This window comes from Heterocephalus glaber, unplaced genomic scaffold, assembly GCF_053883595.1.
Source record: "Heterocephalus glaber isolate CG9 unplaced genomic scaffold, H.glaber_assembly_v1.0 deba00000281, whole genome shotgun sequence".
NCBI lineage: Eukaryota > Metazoa > Chordata > Mammalia > Rodentia > Bathyergidae > Heterocephalus > Heterocephalus glaber.
In genome coordinates, this window is record NW_028258139.1 from 11806837 (window position 1) to 11826836 (window position 20000).

Genomic DNA, 20000 nt, shown 5'->3' on the forward strand with positions numbered 1-20000 from the left:
AGTTTCCAAGTAATTAACAGCTATAAGCTGCCTTTTGGTGGTTATTTTTTGGGGGGGGTGATTTTAATTAATGAATGGCATTGGGCTGAGTGTATGTTCTTTGGTACAGCCATATTCCCCTTGTAGCTGTACCTAATGATATTTCTCAGTTCCATTTGTGCTTGGAGGGAATACAGTTTCCTGTTGAGTGTAAGGTCCTGCCTATATGTGAGGGCTTGAGACTTTTGCTGTGGGCCTTTGGGACCTCTGCTTACATTTCCCCCCCAAGACAGGAAGCCTGCGAGAAGTTTCAAACCCAAGGGCTTGGCTGCTTTTGGTCAGATGCTCCTCCCTATATTGACAGGCAGTTATGGGGGTTGGGGGCTGCTGTGCAGCATGGGAGCTGGTAGCCCCCAAAACTGAGGTACCAGGGATATGCCCACAGGTGTCCACTACTCCACAGTCTCTTGATAGGTCATTGTTCAAGAGTTGAGCCTGGGAGGCCAAGGGTGAGGACTGGATCTCAGAGCCTTATTTGAAATCTGTTTCATTTGATTATTTATTTTTGTTGTTTTCAAATATTGTTTGTTTACCATCTACTTTTTGTGGCAGCTCAGCCCTCTAAGCTGAAAGAGTCCTGGATAGCCCTGACTCTGCTGAGTGAGACACTGGCTAGAGGTGGGGCTTCCTCGTGACCTTCTTCTCTGTCCTGGGTAGAGAAGCCTGTTCTTTACAGACTCTTTGATGACAAAGTCCCCTTGAGATTGTAGCAGTTGGGGTGCCCTTTACTGTAGCCAGCCTGGGGAGCTGGATACACATGGGTGGAAAGGGCTATGGAGTATCTTTACCCTCCATGAGGGTCTGCCTGTCCTGGCAGCCCGTGTCCTCCACACCTGGAGACCAGGGCCAGCTTCCAGCATCTTCTTCTTTGCTGCACACACAGCAGGATTCCTGGTCTTCAAGCCTGAGCTGATCTCCCGGCTGGAACAGGGACAGGAGCCATGGATCTTGGACCTGCAGGGAGCAGAGGGGACCAAGGCACCACGGACATTCCAGACAGGTGAGGTGCAGGCCTTGTCAAAGAGATGCTGTAGGTGAAGAGGAGCCAAAGTAGGGCCATGATGCTATGAGAGGCTGGAGTACTGGGGAGCCCATGGAAGAGGCCTAGGCCTAGAAGGAACCCCATTCAGATGTAGGGAGACCAAACCACAGAAAAAAAAGGACATAAAACAGCTGTTTATTAACCAAGAGCAGTTTGTATTTGAAATCTCTCTTTTCTTTTTTTTCCTTTGAGACAAGATCTTGCTGTGTAGTCCAGGCTGGTCCTGAATTCCCTATGTAGCCTAGGCTGACCTCAAACTCACAACAATCCTCCTGCCTCAGCCTCCCAAGTGCTGGAATTGCAGGTTTGAACCACCACACCTGGCTATATTTGAAATCTTACCAAATTTTGTTCAGTTTCTAATTTTACTGACAGTCTTTTAACCAGAGGCACAAATCTCTGGATCCAGGTAAAGCACTGAATTTGATTTTCAGGTTCCATATTTGCTGAGTCAGATCCTTTTCCAGCAGTTCCCTCCAGAATATTTTGGGGCCTGGGTGTCCTGAGCCCCTTGGATCCTTGAGCCCCTGCATGCATTAGTCTCCTGTGGCTGCTGTAACAAGTCATAAACTAAGTGGTTTAAAACAACAGAAATCATCTCAAAGGTGTAGAAGCCAGAAGTCTGCAGGGCTATTTCTCCACAAAAGCTGTGGGGGAGTGAACCCCTTTTCTTGTAGTATGTCCTTGGTGCTCCTTGTTTGTAGCTACATTCCACCAGTCTCTGCCTCTGTTTTCACTGAGCTGAATTCTTCCTGTGTACTTCTGTCTTCATGTGCCCAAGTCCTCATAAGGACACAGTCCGGTTGAAATAAAAGCCACCCTAAGAAACTCATTGTAACTAATTACATCTGCAGCCCCCCTATTTCCAAGTAACTCTACACAGCCCTCCTAAAGAGATTGGTTTCTTCTGATCCTCCCTGGAAAGGAGGCAAAGCTATAGGGTGGCCATTTGAAACTCAGCCTTCCAGTAAGGTGGAGGGGAGGTTGTAGAGTGCACCATGACAGCAAAGACAAGTAAAGGTGCCAGAATTAGATAGTTTAGTGGGTTTATGCTTAACAAGTGGTCCCTAAGGCAAACAAGTGACAACAGAGTAAACCACAATGAGTCCAAGACGGGAGTGTAGCCTTTTAGATTACAGTATAAGTAGCACTACTGAGTACATGAAGTGAAATGGAAATCCCCAGATGTGCACTTTGCCTCTGGCTGGTGCAGCCAGTATCATATATCCAAGGATACTAATCAGAGGGATGGGGGAGAGGGTAGGATTTGCAGATCTGCCTTCCCCATGCCCTTGCCCACCACTGTGACTCAAAGGGGTGGTTCCCAGCATTGTATTCCAGGACAGTGGCTTCAGGGGGTCTTTAACTTGACCCTACTCTGCCCTTCCAAAGAGAATTTTCATTTTTCATGAGAGCTTGCATCTTCTAAGGGGTTTCCCAGAGCTTGCTAAAAGTCTTTGTGTTCCAGGGCAGGGGAGAGACCCTTGCACTGCAATTTCAGGAGTATGGGGGTGCTATCAGTGCTGAGCAGGGTCAGGAAGAAATGGGCCAGGCAAAAGGCCAGGGGCTGCCAAGAGCAGGTGGCTGTGAGAGACCAGGTAGCTGGGGAGGCTGGGACTGGGCTGTCAGAGAAGGGCCATAGCCTGGTGGTGTTCAGGGTTAGGGCAGAAGTTTTAACTCCAGCTCCTCATAGGCATAGTCACAGGAATCAGAGGGCAGTTCTTGGGAGTATAGCCAGGTGGTTTGTGACATTCTTGTCGTTTGGTCAGTGGTTGCTCTTGACTCCTTAGCCACATAGAAGTTTCATTCTCTTGAGCAGAAGGAGGCTGGGCAATTCCTGTTCAGCAGGAGGCTGAACTATATGGGGTCTGCATTCAGCTCTTTTGAGGTTCTCCCAAGGGAACTGAGTTCCAACAGGGGACAGAGGACCAGTGTCTATGTGCTTTGTGTCTCACTGTCCTTTCTCATCCCCATGGCAGAGGAAAGCTCCAGAGGAGGGCCAGGCAAGGTACATCTCTGCTGCATGGTGAGGTGGGAAGATTGCTTGGGGCTCCAGTGTCCTGTGTTGCCTTGGGTACACTGTTCCCCCTGTGAGCCAGCATGTTTACCTGTGGTGGGGATTTGCTTGTACTCATTGGATTATGGAAGACTGACAGAGGTTTGACTGGAAAGTGTTCCTTGCAGAGAAGAGGCTGCATGGGTGGCACCCCTTCCTCAATGTAAGACTGACAGGAAGACTTGCACAGATCACTGGAATTGGAGGCTCAGTTCTAATGAAGTGGAATGGGCAAATATGGCAAGGCTGAAGCCCTATAAGGGGGGCTATGAATTTGCTGTAGCTAGATCCAGGCTGATTGTAGCTATGTTTTGAGGTTATGAACAGGAAGGTCTGAGTTCAATACAAGTGCTCTGGAGATTTCAAAATGGGAAAGTACTTGTGTTTTATTGGGAGGATCCAGAAGGGAAGTGGGTGTCTGGGGACTGATAGGTACACAGACCCCACCTAGAAAGAAGTCAGCATGGGCTGCTGGCTGGCCACTTGGCCTACAGCCTTACAAGGAGTGTCAGTGCCAGTGCAGGTGCAAGGACCAGAGAGGTTGGAGTCCTGCTTGGAACAGCCCTCCAAGATCAGCCCTCTTCTAGGCTCCACCTGCTGTGCCCTCAGCAACTCTTTAGCCTCTTGTTCCTGCCCATTCCTTTTGTTCACAGGTCAGACCTGCTGTATCCAAATTTGCCAGTTGGGTTGCTGGGGGGCCTCTGACATACCCACTCCCAGCCAAATCCTTCTTGGCAGACTTTTCGTCTTCTCACGTTCACTTTGTCCATCTGCCCTTGGCTTCCTTGTGGACATACACTCCAAAACACCCTGCAGGGTGGACCCCTGCTCACAAACTCCTCTTAGGTCATGCAGCTCTCACCACACTGCCTAATAGAGAGGAGCACTTTATCCTTGTCAAATGAATGAGTAGAATGTAAATGAAGGCACATTGAGAACACTCCAAGGATCTCCTTACCATGTTTCCATTTAGGGTGTGTCACAGCTGAACATAACCTGCCTGGGAAGTATGGACTTCCACCCTCTTCTCATAGTCTTTATCCTTTCTCTAAGCTAAGTATTTAAGGAGTATTTGTATTTCCTGATTGTTTCAGATTCTACCATTAAACCTGACTGTAAGCAGGCCTGTGAGGGCATCAATATTCTCAAATCTCAGGGTCCTGGCTGTGAGGACCCTTGCAGTTCTGAAGTTTGGTCAGAGAAACATTCAAGTAGCTTTGGGCTAATGTTGAGGGGCTCCTTCTTCACAAAGCACCATTTGAAGAAGGGGACTGCAGCTCCTAAGACTGTCACCAAGGACACTGCCCATGAACACAGGGAACTGAATGCCAATGATCTGGATCATCAGCCCAAGATACTTCAGAGGGATTGTCCAGAAGGGTTTCAGAGATGTGAGATGTGTGGCAGAGGTCTCAGACGCTCTTTGGACCTGGCTTTGAACCAGGAGAAACCTCACATATGTCAACAATGCCAGAAACAGTTACCTGACTGCTTGGAGGGGAATCTTCCAGGTAAGTGTCGTGGGGAAAAACCATACAAGTGTGAGGAGTGTGGAAAAGTCTTCAGGCTGTGCTCACAGCTCCACCAGCACCAGAGAATCCACACCGGAGAGAAACCGTTTAAGTGTGTTGAGTGTGAAAAAGCCTTCCGCCTGAGCTCAAAACTTATTCAGCATCAAAGAATTCATACCGGAGAGAAGCCCTACAGGTGTGAGGAATGTGGCAAAGCCTTTGGTCAGAGCTCAAGCCTCATCCATCATCAGAGAATCCACACTGGTGAAAGGCCCTACAGCTGTCGTGAGTGTGGCAAGGCCTTCAGCCAGCAGTCACAGCTGGTCAGACATCAGAGAACTCACACTGGGGAGAGGCCCTACTTGTGCAAGGAGTGTGGCAAGGCCTTCAGCCAGAGCTCAACTCTAGCTCAGCACCAGAGGATGCACACTGCAGAGAAACTGCAAATCCTGAGATCCTCAGAAGGTCCAAACCTCGTTGCACATCAGAGAAGTCACACTGTGGAGAAGCCCTTTAAGTGCAATGAGTGTGGGAAAGCTTTTAGGTGGATCTCTCGCCTGAGTCAGCACCAGCTGATTCACACTGGAGAGAAACCTTATAAATGCAACAAATGTACAAAAGCCTTTGGTTGTAGTTCACGGCTTATTCGCCATCAGAGAACTCACACTGGAGAAAAACCATTTAAATGTGATGACTGTGGGAAAGGGTTTGTCCAGGGTTCACATCTTATTCAGCATCAGCGAATCCACACTGGAGAAAAACCTTATGTGTGTAATGACTGTGGAAAAGCCTTTAGCCAGAGCTCTAGCCTGATTTACCATCAGAGAATCCATAAAGGAGAGAAGCCCTTTGAATGCCTTCAGTGTGGAAAAGCCTTCAGTATGAGCACACAGCTCACTATCCACCAAAGGGTCCACACTGGGGAGAGACCATATAAGTGTAATGAATGTGGGAAAGCCTTCAGTCAAAACTCAACCCTTTTCCAACACCAGATAATTCACGCTGGAGTGAAGCCCTATGAGTGTAATGAATGTGGAAAGGCCTTCAGTCGGAGCTCATATCTTATTGAACACCAGAGAATACATACGAGAGCCCAGTGGTACTATGAATATGGGAACACCCTACAAGGGCCCACCTTTGTGAGCCGTAAAAAAATGAACACTATAAAGAAACTGCATCAGTGTGATGACTGTGAGAAAATATTCAGGTGGCGTTCACATTTAATTATACATCAGAGAATTCACACGGGAGAGAAGCCTTACAAATGTAATGACTGTGGCAAAGCTTTTAATCGAAGCTCAAGGCTTACTCAACATCAGAAAATTCACATGGGATGAACCATTTACTGGTGTAAATGTGAATAAATCTGCAGCCTTAAAATACTTAGTTTTATATGAGACTTTATATTGGCAAGAACTTAGATTGTTGGGCAAGGGATTTACCTCAGTGGTTTCACCGCCTGCTGCGCAAGCGCAAGGACCCAAGTTCGATCCCCACCAAAAAACAAGGAACTTAGATTCTTGGGGAAAATTCAGAATTGTTTAAAGACCATGTCCAACTTCATATCAAATGTATGTTTACTTGCTGGAATGTTTGACATGTGTTCAATAAAGCCTGTGACTGTTGCACTCGGGGTGCAGTTTGTACTTGAGAGATTAGAGCTGAGTACAGAGAGTGGACCCCAGGGTCTGTAGGTGAGGAGTGTCCATAAACCTTGCCAAACAGTAGGTTCAGGACATTACTGAAAGTGTTTTTCCTTGGGAATCAGTGGTTCAGAATGATTTCAACAGTAAGAGAATGTTTTCACTCATGTCCAGAACCACGTTTACTTCTAACTGCTCCATTAGATGCCTTTTCTGAAAACTCATCCCCCATTAGTCACCCAGGGCCCAGCCCCATCCCCTTGGGAGGCAGCTAGGTTCCTGAGTACAGCAAGGTGTGGCTTGCATTCACAGCAAACACATCAGCACAAACAATCCATGTGACTTCCAAGGCTTCCAAAGTCACATGGGGTCTAGGTTCTTTCAGGGTGATCCAGGCTTTCTCTGTGTCCCTGAAACTAAGAGCTTAGTTGATGTACTGTTATCTCTTAATGAGAATTCAATACAGGAGCATGAATTCATGTGGCTGGCCAGAGATACACACAGGAATAAACTTGAGCACTCATCCTCTCACACAACACAGCCCAGGCTGTCATCACATGCAGCCATGCCCATTATGTGGGCACAGCCCTCCCCACCCCTGGGTTGGATGACCTCTTGTGTCCAGCCTCTCCACTTTACAGAGGACACACCCAGAAAGGTCAGGAGATGCTGCTTATACTGTGGTATTTCCTTGGAACACCTCAGCTCGAACCAGAAACTACAAGGATTAATTTTTAGAGGCCATACAGAGCTTGTTGCTGTCTCAGGGATCTGGAGATGGCAGGTAGAATACTTGCAGCAGTAATCAGGGCCTCATGGGCTCCCCTACTGACTGTGTCCCACAGGCAGAGGGTCCTGCTAGATGCATTCATTCGTACTACAGATGTGATGTCTGACAAACATGGGTGGGGAAGGGGCCACTCTTATGGTGAGAGGCTAGACCTGCTCTGCTGGGAGCTGAGGGTATTCCCTCACCCCTTGGGTTTTTTTTTTCTTTCTTCCTGCTGACACAACCTCAAGAGATGGCCCAGAGACAGCACCTTCAGGTTACACTCTTGGATCACATAATGAGAGTATAGGAAGGCTTGGACCTTTGGCAGATCACAGTGTTCTGCCAGGGCCAGGCAGTTTGGGGGCTGAAATTGAGTTTTCACTTGAGTCTCTTGCTCCAGCAGTCACTCTGATTAATCTGACCAACACAGGCTGGGACCACTGAGGTTTGTCTCCTAAAACATCTGAGGCTACAATCCACAACCTCCAGCTGTGAGCATATCCCAGTGAGACCTGTAGGCTTCATTTTAGTTTTATTAGTTTATTAATCACCTTTCTCATTACTGGAACAAAATGCCTGAAAAATGGACAACTTGAGAAGAGGTTGATTTTGGTTCATGGTTTCTTCCAAGGCAGAAATGGCATGGCAGAAGGTCATGGTGGGAGGAGGCTCGTGGCAGCCAGCAAACAGAACAGGGCAGAAAGAGAGATGCACCCTCCAAAGTTATGTTTTCAGTGACCCATATCCACTTTAGTACCCACCTCCTAACAGCATATTCAGCTGTGCACTCATCAAAGGATTAATCTACCAATGAGTATAGCACATCCATGATCTTACCACTTTCTGAAAGCCCATCTGAACACAATGGATTTGAGAGACATTTTGGATCTAGACCACAGGTGTACTGGGTACCTTCCTGTAAATCAGTGCTTTGTTGCCCAGTCCCCTGAAAGCAGCTTCTACTTTCGAAGTTCTGCCCTGAGTGTCCTATTGTCCCTGGGTGCAGCTGACTTTTGGGGTTCCTTGGCTGTGGTGCCAGTGGGGCACATGCAGTTGAGACTCCATTCTCTAGGACAGGTTTATTGAGTTGTGAGGGACCAGTGGATCCAAGGTTTCTGTTGCCCCAGGCTGGCTATAAGTAATGGTTGCCTCTTGCAACTTTCTGTGTGTGATTATATTTTGTCTCACAGGGTGGAAATAAGTTACCTAGTGACAAATGCTCTGTGAACCTATTTCATATAAATCACCTACCTCCCAAGGCCTGAGAGCCAGCTCATTGAAATACAGCCTGCAAGGAGACAGTTCTGCCCTTGTGGAGGTAAAAGGCTTCTCTAGACTTGGGAGTCCTGCTACAGGGGCCTGGCCCATCTTAGTTTTGTTAAGGGACAGGTAGAAGATTAGTAAAGCACGCTGCTAGGCATGGCGGGGTGGGTCATGGGGCCATGACCTTGAGAACCATATCTGATTTCTGGCCCCTTTCTCTCTCATGCTGTTCTGCTCTGTTTTCTGGCCATCATAAACTAAGCAACTTTGCTCTCCTGTGCCCTTCTGTCGTGCTATTTCTGCCTTGGAGCCAGCCAACCCTGGAGCAAACCTTCCAAAACCTTGAGCTAAATATACCTCTCGATCTTTAAGTTGTGTAAATTTGTGCACAGTGAAGGTTAGCAGCAGGGTCTATGGTCCTACCTCTAGCATTTGCACCATCCTTCAAATATCTGGAACAGCCTACATCAGGAAATGGATGGCTATTAAGGATCTTTCTTGCACTGATTCTGGGTTGGTGTTAATGTATGCTTAGAAAGCTTCTGATAAGCCAGTTTTGAATACTGAAGGATTCTTTTCCTTCTGTGTCACCTTCTTGACCCTGTCATACTTGGCAGGATTAACTAGACTTTGGTTGTTTTCTTGGGTTTTTTTTTCTTTTTTGGTGGTGGTGGCGGTGGCACTGGTAGTTGAACCCAGGGGTGCCATACCACTGAGTGACATCCTCAACCCTTTTTATTTTGAGTCAAGTTCTCATTAAGTTGCCCAGGCTGGTATCAGACTTTAGGTCTTCCAGCTTCAGCCTCCCAAGTAGCTGGAATTAGAGGTGTATACCACCGTGCCCATCTTAGCCCTTCATCCCTTCCAAGTCGTAAGTTATAAATTGCTCTATCCTACCCTTATAAAAAAGGTCTTCAGAGTCCCAGTTTAGGTTTTGGGGGGTGTGCTTCTTCCCCAGGCCTCTGGACTTCATGGCCTGGAGTATCAGCAGCCAGTCCATTAGGCATTTTAGCAGCCTTATTTTTTTAAGTTGGTATATATTAACAACATAGGCTAATGAGATTCATCTTGGCATGTTTATACATATATATAATATATTTTGATTACTTTCATTAGTGTTATACCCTTTCCCTTTCCTGTCTCCTCCACCTGACCCCCTTTTCCCATCTCTAAAAGTCTACCTTCTAGTTTTCTCTCATCTCTCATTTATTGACTTATTTATAAATTGCTCATATGAAAGATAACATGCAATTCAACTTTTTGAGACTGGTTTATTTCAGTTAACATGATGTCCACAGTTCCACCCATTTTCCTGCAAATGACATTTTATTTTTTTAAATATTTAACATAATTTCATTCTCATTTATGGTGGACTAATACTCCATTGTGTATATACACCACATTTCCTTTATCCATTTATCTATAGATGGACATCTAGGCTGCTTCCATATCATAGATGTTGTGAATTGTGTAGCTATAAATATGTATATGTACACATCACTATGTTATTCTGTCTTTAATCCTTCTCATAGTATACCAAAGAGTGGTATAGCTGGATCATATTGCATATTTTGGTTTTTGAGGAATCTCTACAGTGGTTGTACTAGTTTACATTCCTGTCAACAGTGTAAGAGGGTTTCTTTTTCCCACATCCTTGCCAGCACTCATTGTTTTTTGTATTCTTGGAAATAACCATTTTAATGAGGGTGAGATAGAATCTCACTGTGGTTTTGATTTACATTTCCTGTCTTAGTTACTCTTCTCATTGCTGAGACAAAATACTCAACACCCAAAGTTAGGGAAAAAGGCTTATTTAGCTCACAGTTTGTAGAAGCTTCAGTCCATAATCGCTGGCTCTAAGTCAGGGTGGCATGTGGCAGAGGGGCAACAGTTCGTGGTGGACCAAAGGTAGCAAAGCAACAAAGGAGCTTAACAGTGTCTTTCTTCCCCTTTTATCTTAGACTACTTAGGGCAGGTAGCACTCACAACCTTAATCCTAGTACCCTTGGCCCAGCATTGGACCCTGAATCAATTCTAGCATCACACACTCTAGATCCAACCACCTCTGAAAAAGCCTCACCTCATTCACATGAGGCTTTGGGGGGACATCTAAACACAAGCCATAACATTCTGCCCCTGGCCCCCCAAAGAATCATGCACACCCCTTTATGCAAAAGGCATTTAGTTCATCTCTAAGAGTTGCCAAATGCTAACAGTTTCAGCATTGCTCAAAAATTCAAGTCCAAAGTCTCACCTGAGATTTAAGGCAAACTCTTAGCTGCAAGCCCCTGTACAAAGGAAAAGAAAGTTAAACACTTCCAACATTCAATGGCACAGGGTAGACATTTTCATTCCAAAAGTTACAAAGAGGGATACAAAGGAATGGAACCAAAGGAAGTCCAAAATCCAGCAGGGCAAACCCAAAGTTCTATAGTTCCATGTCTAGAATCCAAGGCAATCTGTGGCAAGATGTGAACTCCAAAGGGCTTGGGCGGCTCCTCTCCAATGGTACTTCCAGTGGTTGTAGCTCATGGCTTTTCTCTGGGGCCATCTCTGCTCTCTCTTTGGAATTTTCCTCAGATGATCTATGTTTTTGGCTTTTCTAAACTTTTGGGGCCTTTACTGGAACTTCAGCTTCACACGCACAGCTTCACACATTGCCCTCTCAGGGGCACATTGCCTGGTCTCTTGGGCCTTGTGAAATCTGGATGGAAGCCTTCCTAACCCCACAACAGCATGCACCTTAAACCAACACCATGTGGCTGATCCCAAGGTCTGCTGCCACCTGGACCAGTAGCCAGGCTTCCTTCTCTCTTCTCTCTTGGCTGTACGGTTCCAGTGCCTATGAACCAAATCCCAAGGAATATGGTGCTCTGGGGCTCTCTTCTCAAAGCAGTCTTTCACTTTTGCAATTTTCAGGCTACAAAGGCTGGAGTCCTGCTACTTCTTGTGATGACCTCAGGCCATCTTTTCTGTTCTCCTGTTCCTTCCCACCTATCACGATCCCCAGGCATCACACACTCTAGATAAAACCACCTCTGAAAAAGCCTATGACCACATGAGGCTTGGGGGGACATCTAAACACAAACCCTAATACCCAGTGACCCACTTCTTCTGAAAAAACCCTCCTAAAACAGCATGTCAGCCACTGTTCCCCCATAATCCAATCATCTTCTAAACACATAAGGCTTTGGGGGCCATTTTAGATCAAACCATAACAGTGGTGTATTACATTTATTGATTTATATATGTCAAGCCATCCTTGCATTCCTGGGATGTACCAGAGTGGTTATGATGTATGATCTTTTCAAATGTATTTTTTTTGGAATGAGGATCTGACTTGGGCCTTCCCACTAAACTATATCTTCAGCAGGGATCAAACTCTGGACCTTGTGCTTTTGAAGCAGGTGATGGAACCACTTAGCTAAATCCCTGGCCCACTTGATTTTTTTATTTTGAGGTAGGGTCTTTCTGAGTTGCCAAGGCTGGGCTCAAACTTGTGAACTTTCTGTCTCAGGCTCCCAGAGTGTTGGGATTACAGATGTGCACCACCATGCCTGGCATGAACAATCCTTTTAAGTAGAAGAATCATGAATGTTCACTAAACACATGAAAAAATGCACAATATTACTGATTATTAGGGAAATGAAAATCAAGACCAGAATGAGAAAACACCACATACCTACCAGGACAGATAATGTTCAAAGTCAATGGGTCTAAATGTTGATGTGAATGTGGAACACCTGGAATTCTTTGATAATTTTTTTTTGAGGCAAAGTCTCACTATGTAGTTCAGACTGACTTGAACTCACTGTGTAGCACAGGGTGGCCTTGAACTCATGGTGATCCTCCTGCCTCAGCCTCCCAAGTGCTGGGATTACAAGCATGTGCCACCACGCCCAACTATTTGATGCTTTTTTTTTTTTTTGGTACTGGGGATTGAACTCAGGTCCTTGCGCTTGCGGAGCAGGTGGCATGTTTGATGCTTTTGGTGAGAGTATGAAATAGTAACCACTCCAAATAAATAATCATATACTTTCTTAGAAAACTAAACATATACCTATTCTGACCAAGCAACCTCATTCCTGACCATGCCCACGATAAATGAATGTATACACACAGAAAACTTGTTTCTGAAAGTTTATGACAGCTCAATTTAAAATAGGCAAGTTTGAAAAATATAACTGGTATCCATCCATATAAGAGCTGAGAAACTGGCATTTATTCCACTGAGTTATAAAATGGAACAAATTCTTGACAGTAAGCAACAACATGAGTGACTCACAGAAATATTATGCTGACCCCTCAACACGCCCACCGGTGAGCAACTTATGCATGTGGGCTGAGAAGTCCCTGGCTCTCTGGAGCCTCTCTCCGTCCAGCTCACCATGCCCACCTGCAACCAGCGAGATGGTGAGGACTCCTTGGCATGCCCATGGTTGAGCAGCTTAGCCACTGGAGCCTCCGCCCTAACCCCTGCCTCTGGCCTCCTGCCTGTGTAGCTACCTGGTTCCACACTACAGAGGCACTGGGGGGCATAAAGGCCATTGTTCTGAGCTGCAGAAGTGAACAACAGATAGAGGCCCTCTCTCAGGCTACTTGATGAAAACTGAAGCCCACTGGAAAAGTGAAGAGAATCTCTGCAATAAAGGCACACCAGACCACTGTACTTGGTAAGCTGGAGGGATCATCACCTGCCATTGGAACCTAGACTATCTTCAGGGGAAGGGCAGCTGGAACCTGCAGTAGAGCCTTGCAGAGTTCAACCCTGCAGGAGGACAGGGAGCTCAACTTGGGACTTGCAGCCAGAAATCTGCCTGAATTTCATAGGTCTGTGACTGGCTTGCTGAGACTCACTGACTTATATCTGCACACTGCTGCCCATGTTGTCTATTGTGACAGCAGAGACATACCCTGAAGGAGGCCCTTCATTTTTATCTTTTATTATTTTCAAAATTATTACTAGTGGTTTTTTTGCTCTTATTTTTATTTTTTTTTCTTTTTCTACTCTTTTCAAATTTTTATTTTTCTCTTTTTTCTTTCTTTTACTTTTCTTTCTCTCTCTTATTTGCTCTCTTGCTGTCCCACATTGCTCTTCATTTCCTTTTGTGTTCCTCTTCTGGCCCTAATTCGTATTTCTTGTTTATTTTTCTTTTCTTCTCTTTTTCCTTCTCTCAACTGTGTCCTCTGGCCTCACAGCTAACCTTCCTCTATCCTTCTATCTACTTATCCCTCCCTCCCCAACTCCTTCTAACGCCCCATCCCAGAGGGTAAAGTTGCTATATTGAAGAGTTTATTCACTATAAACATATGTTGGGTTGGTCCTTGATTTTGATTTAATTCACAGAGTTAAATGTGATAGATTAATAACTACCACAAATTGTCATTTTTTAAGCTTGATGCTATGGTGCTGCTGATTGTATCATTTGGGCTAAGATGTTGTGATTGCCTTCCTGCTGTAATGAAAATGAGATAGCCTTAGAGTCATTAGAGTCTCAAAACCTAAAGACCAGCTATATCTGGAAGACACCTCTGAAAAGCAATCATTTGGCAAGGGTTCCTAACTACAAGCAACAAAGATACTTACTATAAGCAACTTCAAAGTATCAACCCAGGAATTAAACCAAGGACAATACCAAAAACAAAAATGAGAAGACATTTAAGCAAGTCACAAACTCAGACTTCACCCCACAAAAGGCAAATTCTGGGGGAAACCAGGTGGAAAAATCTGATAATCAACCACCTGGACACCCTGAACTGATAGCACAGGAAGTAACAAAACAGATGAATGAGGCTCTAGAAAAATTCAAAGCAGAAATAATCTCCCAAATAATCACAGAGATGGTGAGCAGAGAGAAAGACATGATTAGAGCCACTAGAACAGAAACAGATTAAAAAAATAGATAAGCTCAGAAACATGCTGGAAGCCATGAATGCTCAGCATAAGAAAGAAATGGAATCCATGAAACAGATTCAAACAGATATCCAGGAGATTAAAAACTCCATTGAAAGTATGCACAGCAGATTAAGGGAATGTGAAGACAGAATATCAGATATAGAAGACAGGATTGCAGTTAATGACCATGAAAACAGAAATCCCTTCAAAATAGTAAGGGACCACGAGAAATCAATCCATCAGCTGCTAGATGATGCAAAGAAAAATAACATAAGACTGATAGGAGTCCACGAAAAAACAGGAGAAAGTACAATTGACATTAAAAAAATGTTCACAGAAGTAATAGTAGAAAACTTCCCAGACAGAGGTAGAGAATTGGACATACAGATAAGCAAGGCATATAGAACTCCAATTAGCCACGATCAAAAAAAATCTCCACCTAGACATATAATAGTCAAGATCCCATAAACCCAACAAAAGAACAAAATCCTACAAGCAGAGAAAAGAAACAAATCACCTACAAAGGAAAGCCCATCAGAATCATGGCAGACTTCTCAACACAAACCTCAAATCAAGGAGAGCCTGGAGTGAAGTATTTCAAGCCCTAAAAGAAAATAACTTCCAACCTAGACTGTTGTATCCTGCAAAATTATCTTTCAAAATCAATGGAAAAATTAGATATTTCCACGACAAAGAACACCTGAGAAATTTCATGAACACCAAACCAGCACTCCAAACAATTCTAAACAATATCCTAGAAAAAGACAATGAAGATCACAACTCCATAGGGCCCAACAGAGCAAAGCTACCAGGCAAGGCAAGAAACTAAAGGGAAAGGGGGAAAAATAAAAACTAAAAGAGCCAACAACAGTAAGACAACATGACAAGGATGAGTCAATATCAATTATAACCATCAATGTTAATGGCCTCAACTCACCAATCAAAAGAAATAGACTGGCAGAATGGATTAAGAAGCAAAATCCAACAATATGCTGTATACAAGAAACACACCTAACTCAAAAACTGAAAGTAAAAGGATCAAAAACAGTTCTCCATGCCACAGGAACCCAGAAAAAAGCAGGGGTAGCAATCTTATTTACAGACAAAGTAGATGTCAAACAAAAACTAAGAGAGAAAAAGATGGTCACTACATCCTTGTGAAGGGAACAATCCAAGAGGAAGAGATGACAAACATAAATATGTATGTACCAAATATGAATAACCCCAACTGTACAAAACAAATATTAATGGACATGAAAAACCAAATAAGCACTAATACAATTGTAGTGGGGGACCTCAATATCCCACTCTCACAAATAGACAGATCATCTAGACAAAAAATTAACTATGAAATTCTAGAACTGAATCAAGCTATTGAACAAATGGACTTAATAGATGTTTGCAGAGTGCTCCACCCCACAAAATCAGACTGCACATTCTTTTGGGCTGCACACGGGTCATTCTCCAAAATAGACCATGTGCTAGCTCATAGGACATGTCTAAGTAAATGTAAAAGAATTGGTTACCCCCTGTATATTATCAGACCATAGTGCAATAAAATTGGAGATCATTAACAAGAAACAACAAAACCCCCACAAACACATGGAAATTGAATAACACCTGATACGGAAAAGTTTTAGATAACTTCATAGATTGAATATTAAGGTAGTTGTAGAAACAAAATAAGTAATGTGTTCTTTTAAGATTTGCTTTTCCTATAACTCCTTGTTTAAGGTGAGGATTATCTGACTCTAACCAGTAACTTCATTAACCTAACAAAGTTACCATGCCAGGGTGAATTTACAATGTATATGGCCTATCTTGTGTCTGTGACTTGTAAATAGGAACTGGAATTGTATTTACATATCAAAGACCACTAGGGATAATATAATGGCTAAAAAGGATACAAAAAGGGAAATGCTGAACAAAGAGGGGATATTGACCAGACTGGTTTCTGGCTTTCCTGTCTGCTTGTGAGAAGAAATTTTATTTTATCTGAATTCTGTGTCTCTGTGTATTTCTTTCTGCGATTTCTGCAACACACCCTCCTGAACAACCAATGGGTCACAGAGGAAATTAAAGAAGAAATTAGACAGTTTCAACAAGTAAATGATAATGCCAGTACAACATACAGGAATCTATGGGGCACAATGAAAGCAGTTCTACGAGGGAAATTCATAGCAGTGAATGCCCATATTAGGAAAACAGAGAGAACTCAAATAAATAACCTAATGCTGAACCTCAAGCTCCTAGAAAAAGAAGAGCATAACAAACCCAAAGCTCATGCAAGAGAAGAAATTATAAAGATCAGAGCAGAAATCAATGCAATGGAGACTAAGAGAATGATATAAAAAACCAATGAATCAAAGAGTTGGTTTTTCAAAAGAATGAACTCGATAAACCTTTAGCCAACCTTATCAAAAAAAGGAAAGAAAAGGCTCAAATCCATGCAATTAAGAATGAAAAAGGTGAAGTCACAACAGAACCAGCAGAAATCGAGAGGATTATCAATACTTACTTCCAGAACCTGTACTCTAATACAATAGAAAACACAGAAGAAATGGACAGATTCCTAGATACATATGAATTGCCAAAGTTAAATGAAGAAGATATAGAAATTCTAAACACCCCAATTACAAGTGAAATTGAAAATGTAATAAAAAATTTACCAACAAAGAAAAGCCCAGGTCCTGATGGCTTCACTGCTGAATTCTACAAGATATTTAAAGAAGAACTATCACCATTACTTTTTAAACTCATCAAGGAAATTGAAAGGGAAGCAATACTTCCAAATTCATTCCAGGAAGCAAGTGTTACTTTGATTCCCAAACCAGGGAAAGACCCAATCCAAAAAGAGAACTACAGGCCAATCTCCCTAATGAACATATATGCAAAAATCCTCAACAAGATACTGGCAAACAGAATACAGAGGGTCATCAAGAAGATCATACACCCTGACCAAGTTGGATTTATCCCAGGGATGCAGGGATGGTTCAACATTCATAAATTAATAAATGTAATACACTATATTAACAGAGCCAAGGACAAAAACCAGATGATCATCTCAATAGATGCAGAAAAAGCATTTGACAAAATCCAACACCCATTCATGATAAAAACCCTACAGAAAATTGGAATAGAAGGTCTTTATCTCAACCTGATTAAGGCTATCTATGAAAAACCAACAGCCAACATCATACTAAATGGTCAAAAAGTGAAAACTTTTAGGCTAAAATCAGAAACAAGACAAGGATGCCCACTATCACCATTCCTGTTCAATATAGTTCTGGAAGCATTAGCCCCAGCAATTAGAAAAGACAAAGAAATAAAAGAAATAAAGATAGGAAAGGAAGAAGTTAAACTGTCATTATTTGCTGATGATACTTTACATAGAAGACCCAAAGAACTCTGCCAAAAGACTACTAGACTTAATTGACAGATTCAGTAGAGTAGCTGGATACAAGGTCAACACTCAAAAAACAATAGCCTTCTTATACACAAATAACAGACTCATTGAGAGAGAAATTAGGGAAATAATTCCTTTTACAATAGCATCCAAAAATATGAAATATCTAGGAATCAATCTCACAAAGGAAGCAAAAGACCTCTACACTGAAAATTACAACACTCTGAAAAAAGAGATCGAAGAAGATATAAGAAAATGGAAAGACATCCCTAGCTCCTGGGTAGAAGAACCAATATAGTGAAAATGGCCATACTTCCAAAACTACTATATAGATTTATTGCAATGCTGATTGAAATTCCAACAATATTCTTCACAGAACTAGAGAAAACTATCCAAAAATTCATTTAAAACAAGAAGAGACCTAGAATAGCAAAAGCAATTCTAAGCAACAGAGACATGGAAGGGTGCATCACAATCCCCAACTTCAAACTATATTACAAAGCTACTGTGATAAAAACAGCATGGTACTGGCAAAGAAACAGACCCAAGGATCAGTGGAATAGATTACAAGATGCAGAAACAACTCCAGATATACTCAGTCACCTCATCTTTGACAAAGGAGTCAACTACCCTCATTGGAGGAAAGATAGCCTATTTAATAAATGGTGTTGGAAAAACTGGATTTCAACCTGCCAAAGATTGAAACTAGACCCATACCTATCACCATGCACTAAACTAAGATAGAAGTGGATTAAAGATCTAAATACTAAAACAAACACTAAACTTGCCGGAAGATAAGTTAGGTAGAACTCTTGAAGACATTAGCATAGAAAAAGACTTTATGAACAAAACCTCAGTAGCACATGAACTAGCACAAAGAATCAACAACTGAGATCTTATCTTTTTTTTTTTGGTACCGGGGATTGAACTTGGGTCCTGCGCTTGCATAGCAGGCAGCAAAACCACTGAGCTAAATCCCCGGCCACTGAGATCTCATCTTATTAAAAAGCTTCTGCACTGCAAGAGAAACCACCAACAGAGCTAAGAGACAACCTACAATATGGGAAAAAAGTTTTAGCAGCTGTACCTCAGACAAAGAACTACTATCTGGAATATATAAAAAACTGAAAAAAGTCAAACCCCCCAAATTCAAAGACCCAATACAAAAATGGGCATCTGACTGGGATTTAGCTCAGTGGTTTCGCCGCCTGCCTCACAAGCACAAGGTCCGGAGTTCAATCCCTGGCACCAAAAAAAAAAAAAAAAAGGGCTTCTGAAATGAACAGCCATTTCTCAGGCAAACATATGAAAAAGCAGCAAACAAACATATGAAAAAATGTTCAACATCACTGGTCATTTGAGAGATGCAGATCAAAAAAACACTGAGATTCCACCTCACCCCAGAAAGAATGGCTGCTATCAAGAAATCAACCAATAACAAATGCTGGTGGGGGGTGTGGGGAGCAAAGAACCTTTCTCCATTGTTGGTGGGAGTGCAGACTAGTGCAACTACTGTGGAAATCAGTATGGAGATACCTCAAAGAACTAGGGCTAGAGGTCCCATTTGACCCAGCTATTCCCCTGCTGGGTATCTTTTCAAAAGAATTAAAAGAATCATACCACAGCGATATATGTGCACCCATGTTTATAGCAGCCCAGTTCATAAGAGCTGAAGCTTGGAAACAGCTCAAGTGCCCATCAACTGGAAACTGGATAAAGAAGATGTGGGGTTTTTTTATAAAATGGTGGAGTACTACTCAGCCATAAAGAACGAGAAACTAGAGACATTTATAGCTAAATGGGTGCATATTGAGGACATACTCTTTTTTTCTTTTGGTACCTGGGATTGAACTTGGGACCTTGCGCTTTTGAGGCAGGCAGCAGAACCACTGAGCTAAATCCCAGGCCCAGGAGATACTCTTAAGTGAAATAAATAGGACACACATGTGTAAATACCGAATAGTTTCACAAGTGTAAGAAACTGAAAGTGTAAATAAGGATTAAAATGATTAAAATGAATAATTGATAGTTTGAAATAGGAAGAAAATGTCCAGAGGGGTAGGGGAAGTGGGAGGGGAAGGGTAAAGGAAAGAAGGGAAAGGAAAAATTATGAGAAAAGGAAAAAATGGAAACAAAGTCTTTGTAAATAGGGAAGGGTGGAGAGGGTGAAGGGAGCACAGGGAATGGGGAAAAAATAAGAACCAAGATACATCATGTACAGGTACAAGGACCCAATGATAAATGTAAATGTAGTGTATACCTAATATGTACCAATAAAAGAATTTAAGCAAAAAAATACTATTATGTTGAGTGAAAGAAGCCTTAGTTAAAACAAGTCACGCTGTGTGTACCCATGTCTTAGCTCCAGTTGC

The 20000-nt window shown here is 42.9% G+C and overlaps 1 protein-coding gene across 11 annotated transcripts in view; it reads left to right on the forward strand.

Annotated features, from left to right (window-relative positions):
• LOC106007590 (zinc finger protein 7) overlaps positions 1 to 20000 on the forward strand; it is a 31474-nt gene that overhangs the window by 5360 nt on the left and 6114 nt on the right. For 6 of the 11 annotated variants that reach the window (XM_021249949.2, XM_021249967.2, XM_021249944.2 and 3 more), the window contains 2 exons: positions 923 to 1039; positions 4232 to 6276. In XM_021249949.2, coding sequence (XP_021105608.1) covers positions 923 to 1039; positions 4232 to 5985 — 1871 coding nt within the window. In that variant the 3' untranslated portion in view covers positions 5986 to 6276. Of the gene's footprint in view, positions 1 to 922; positions 1040 to 4231; positions 6277 to 20000 lie in introns of those variants that run through there. The other 5 variants (XM_087182929.1, XM_087182949.1, XM_021249964.2 and 2 more) reach the window with 2 other exon arrangements.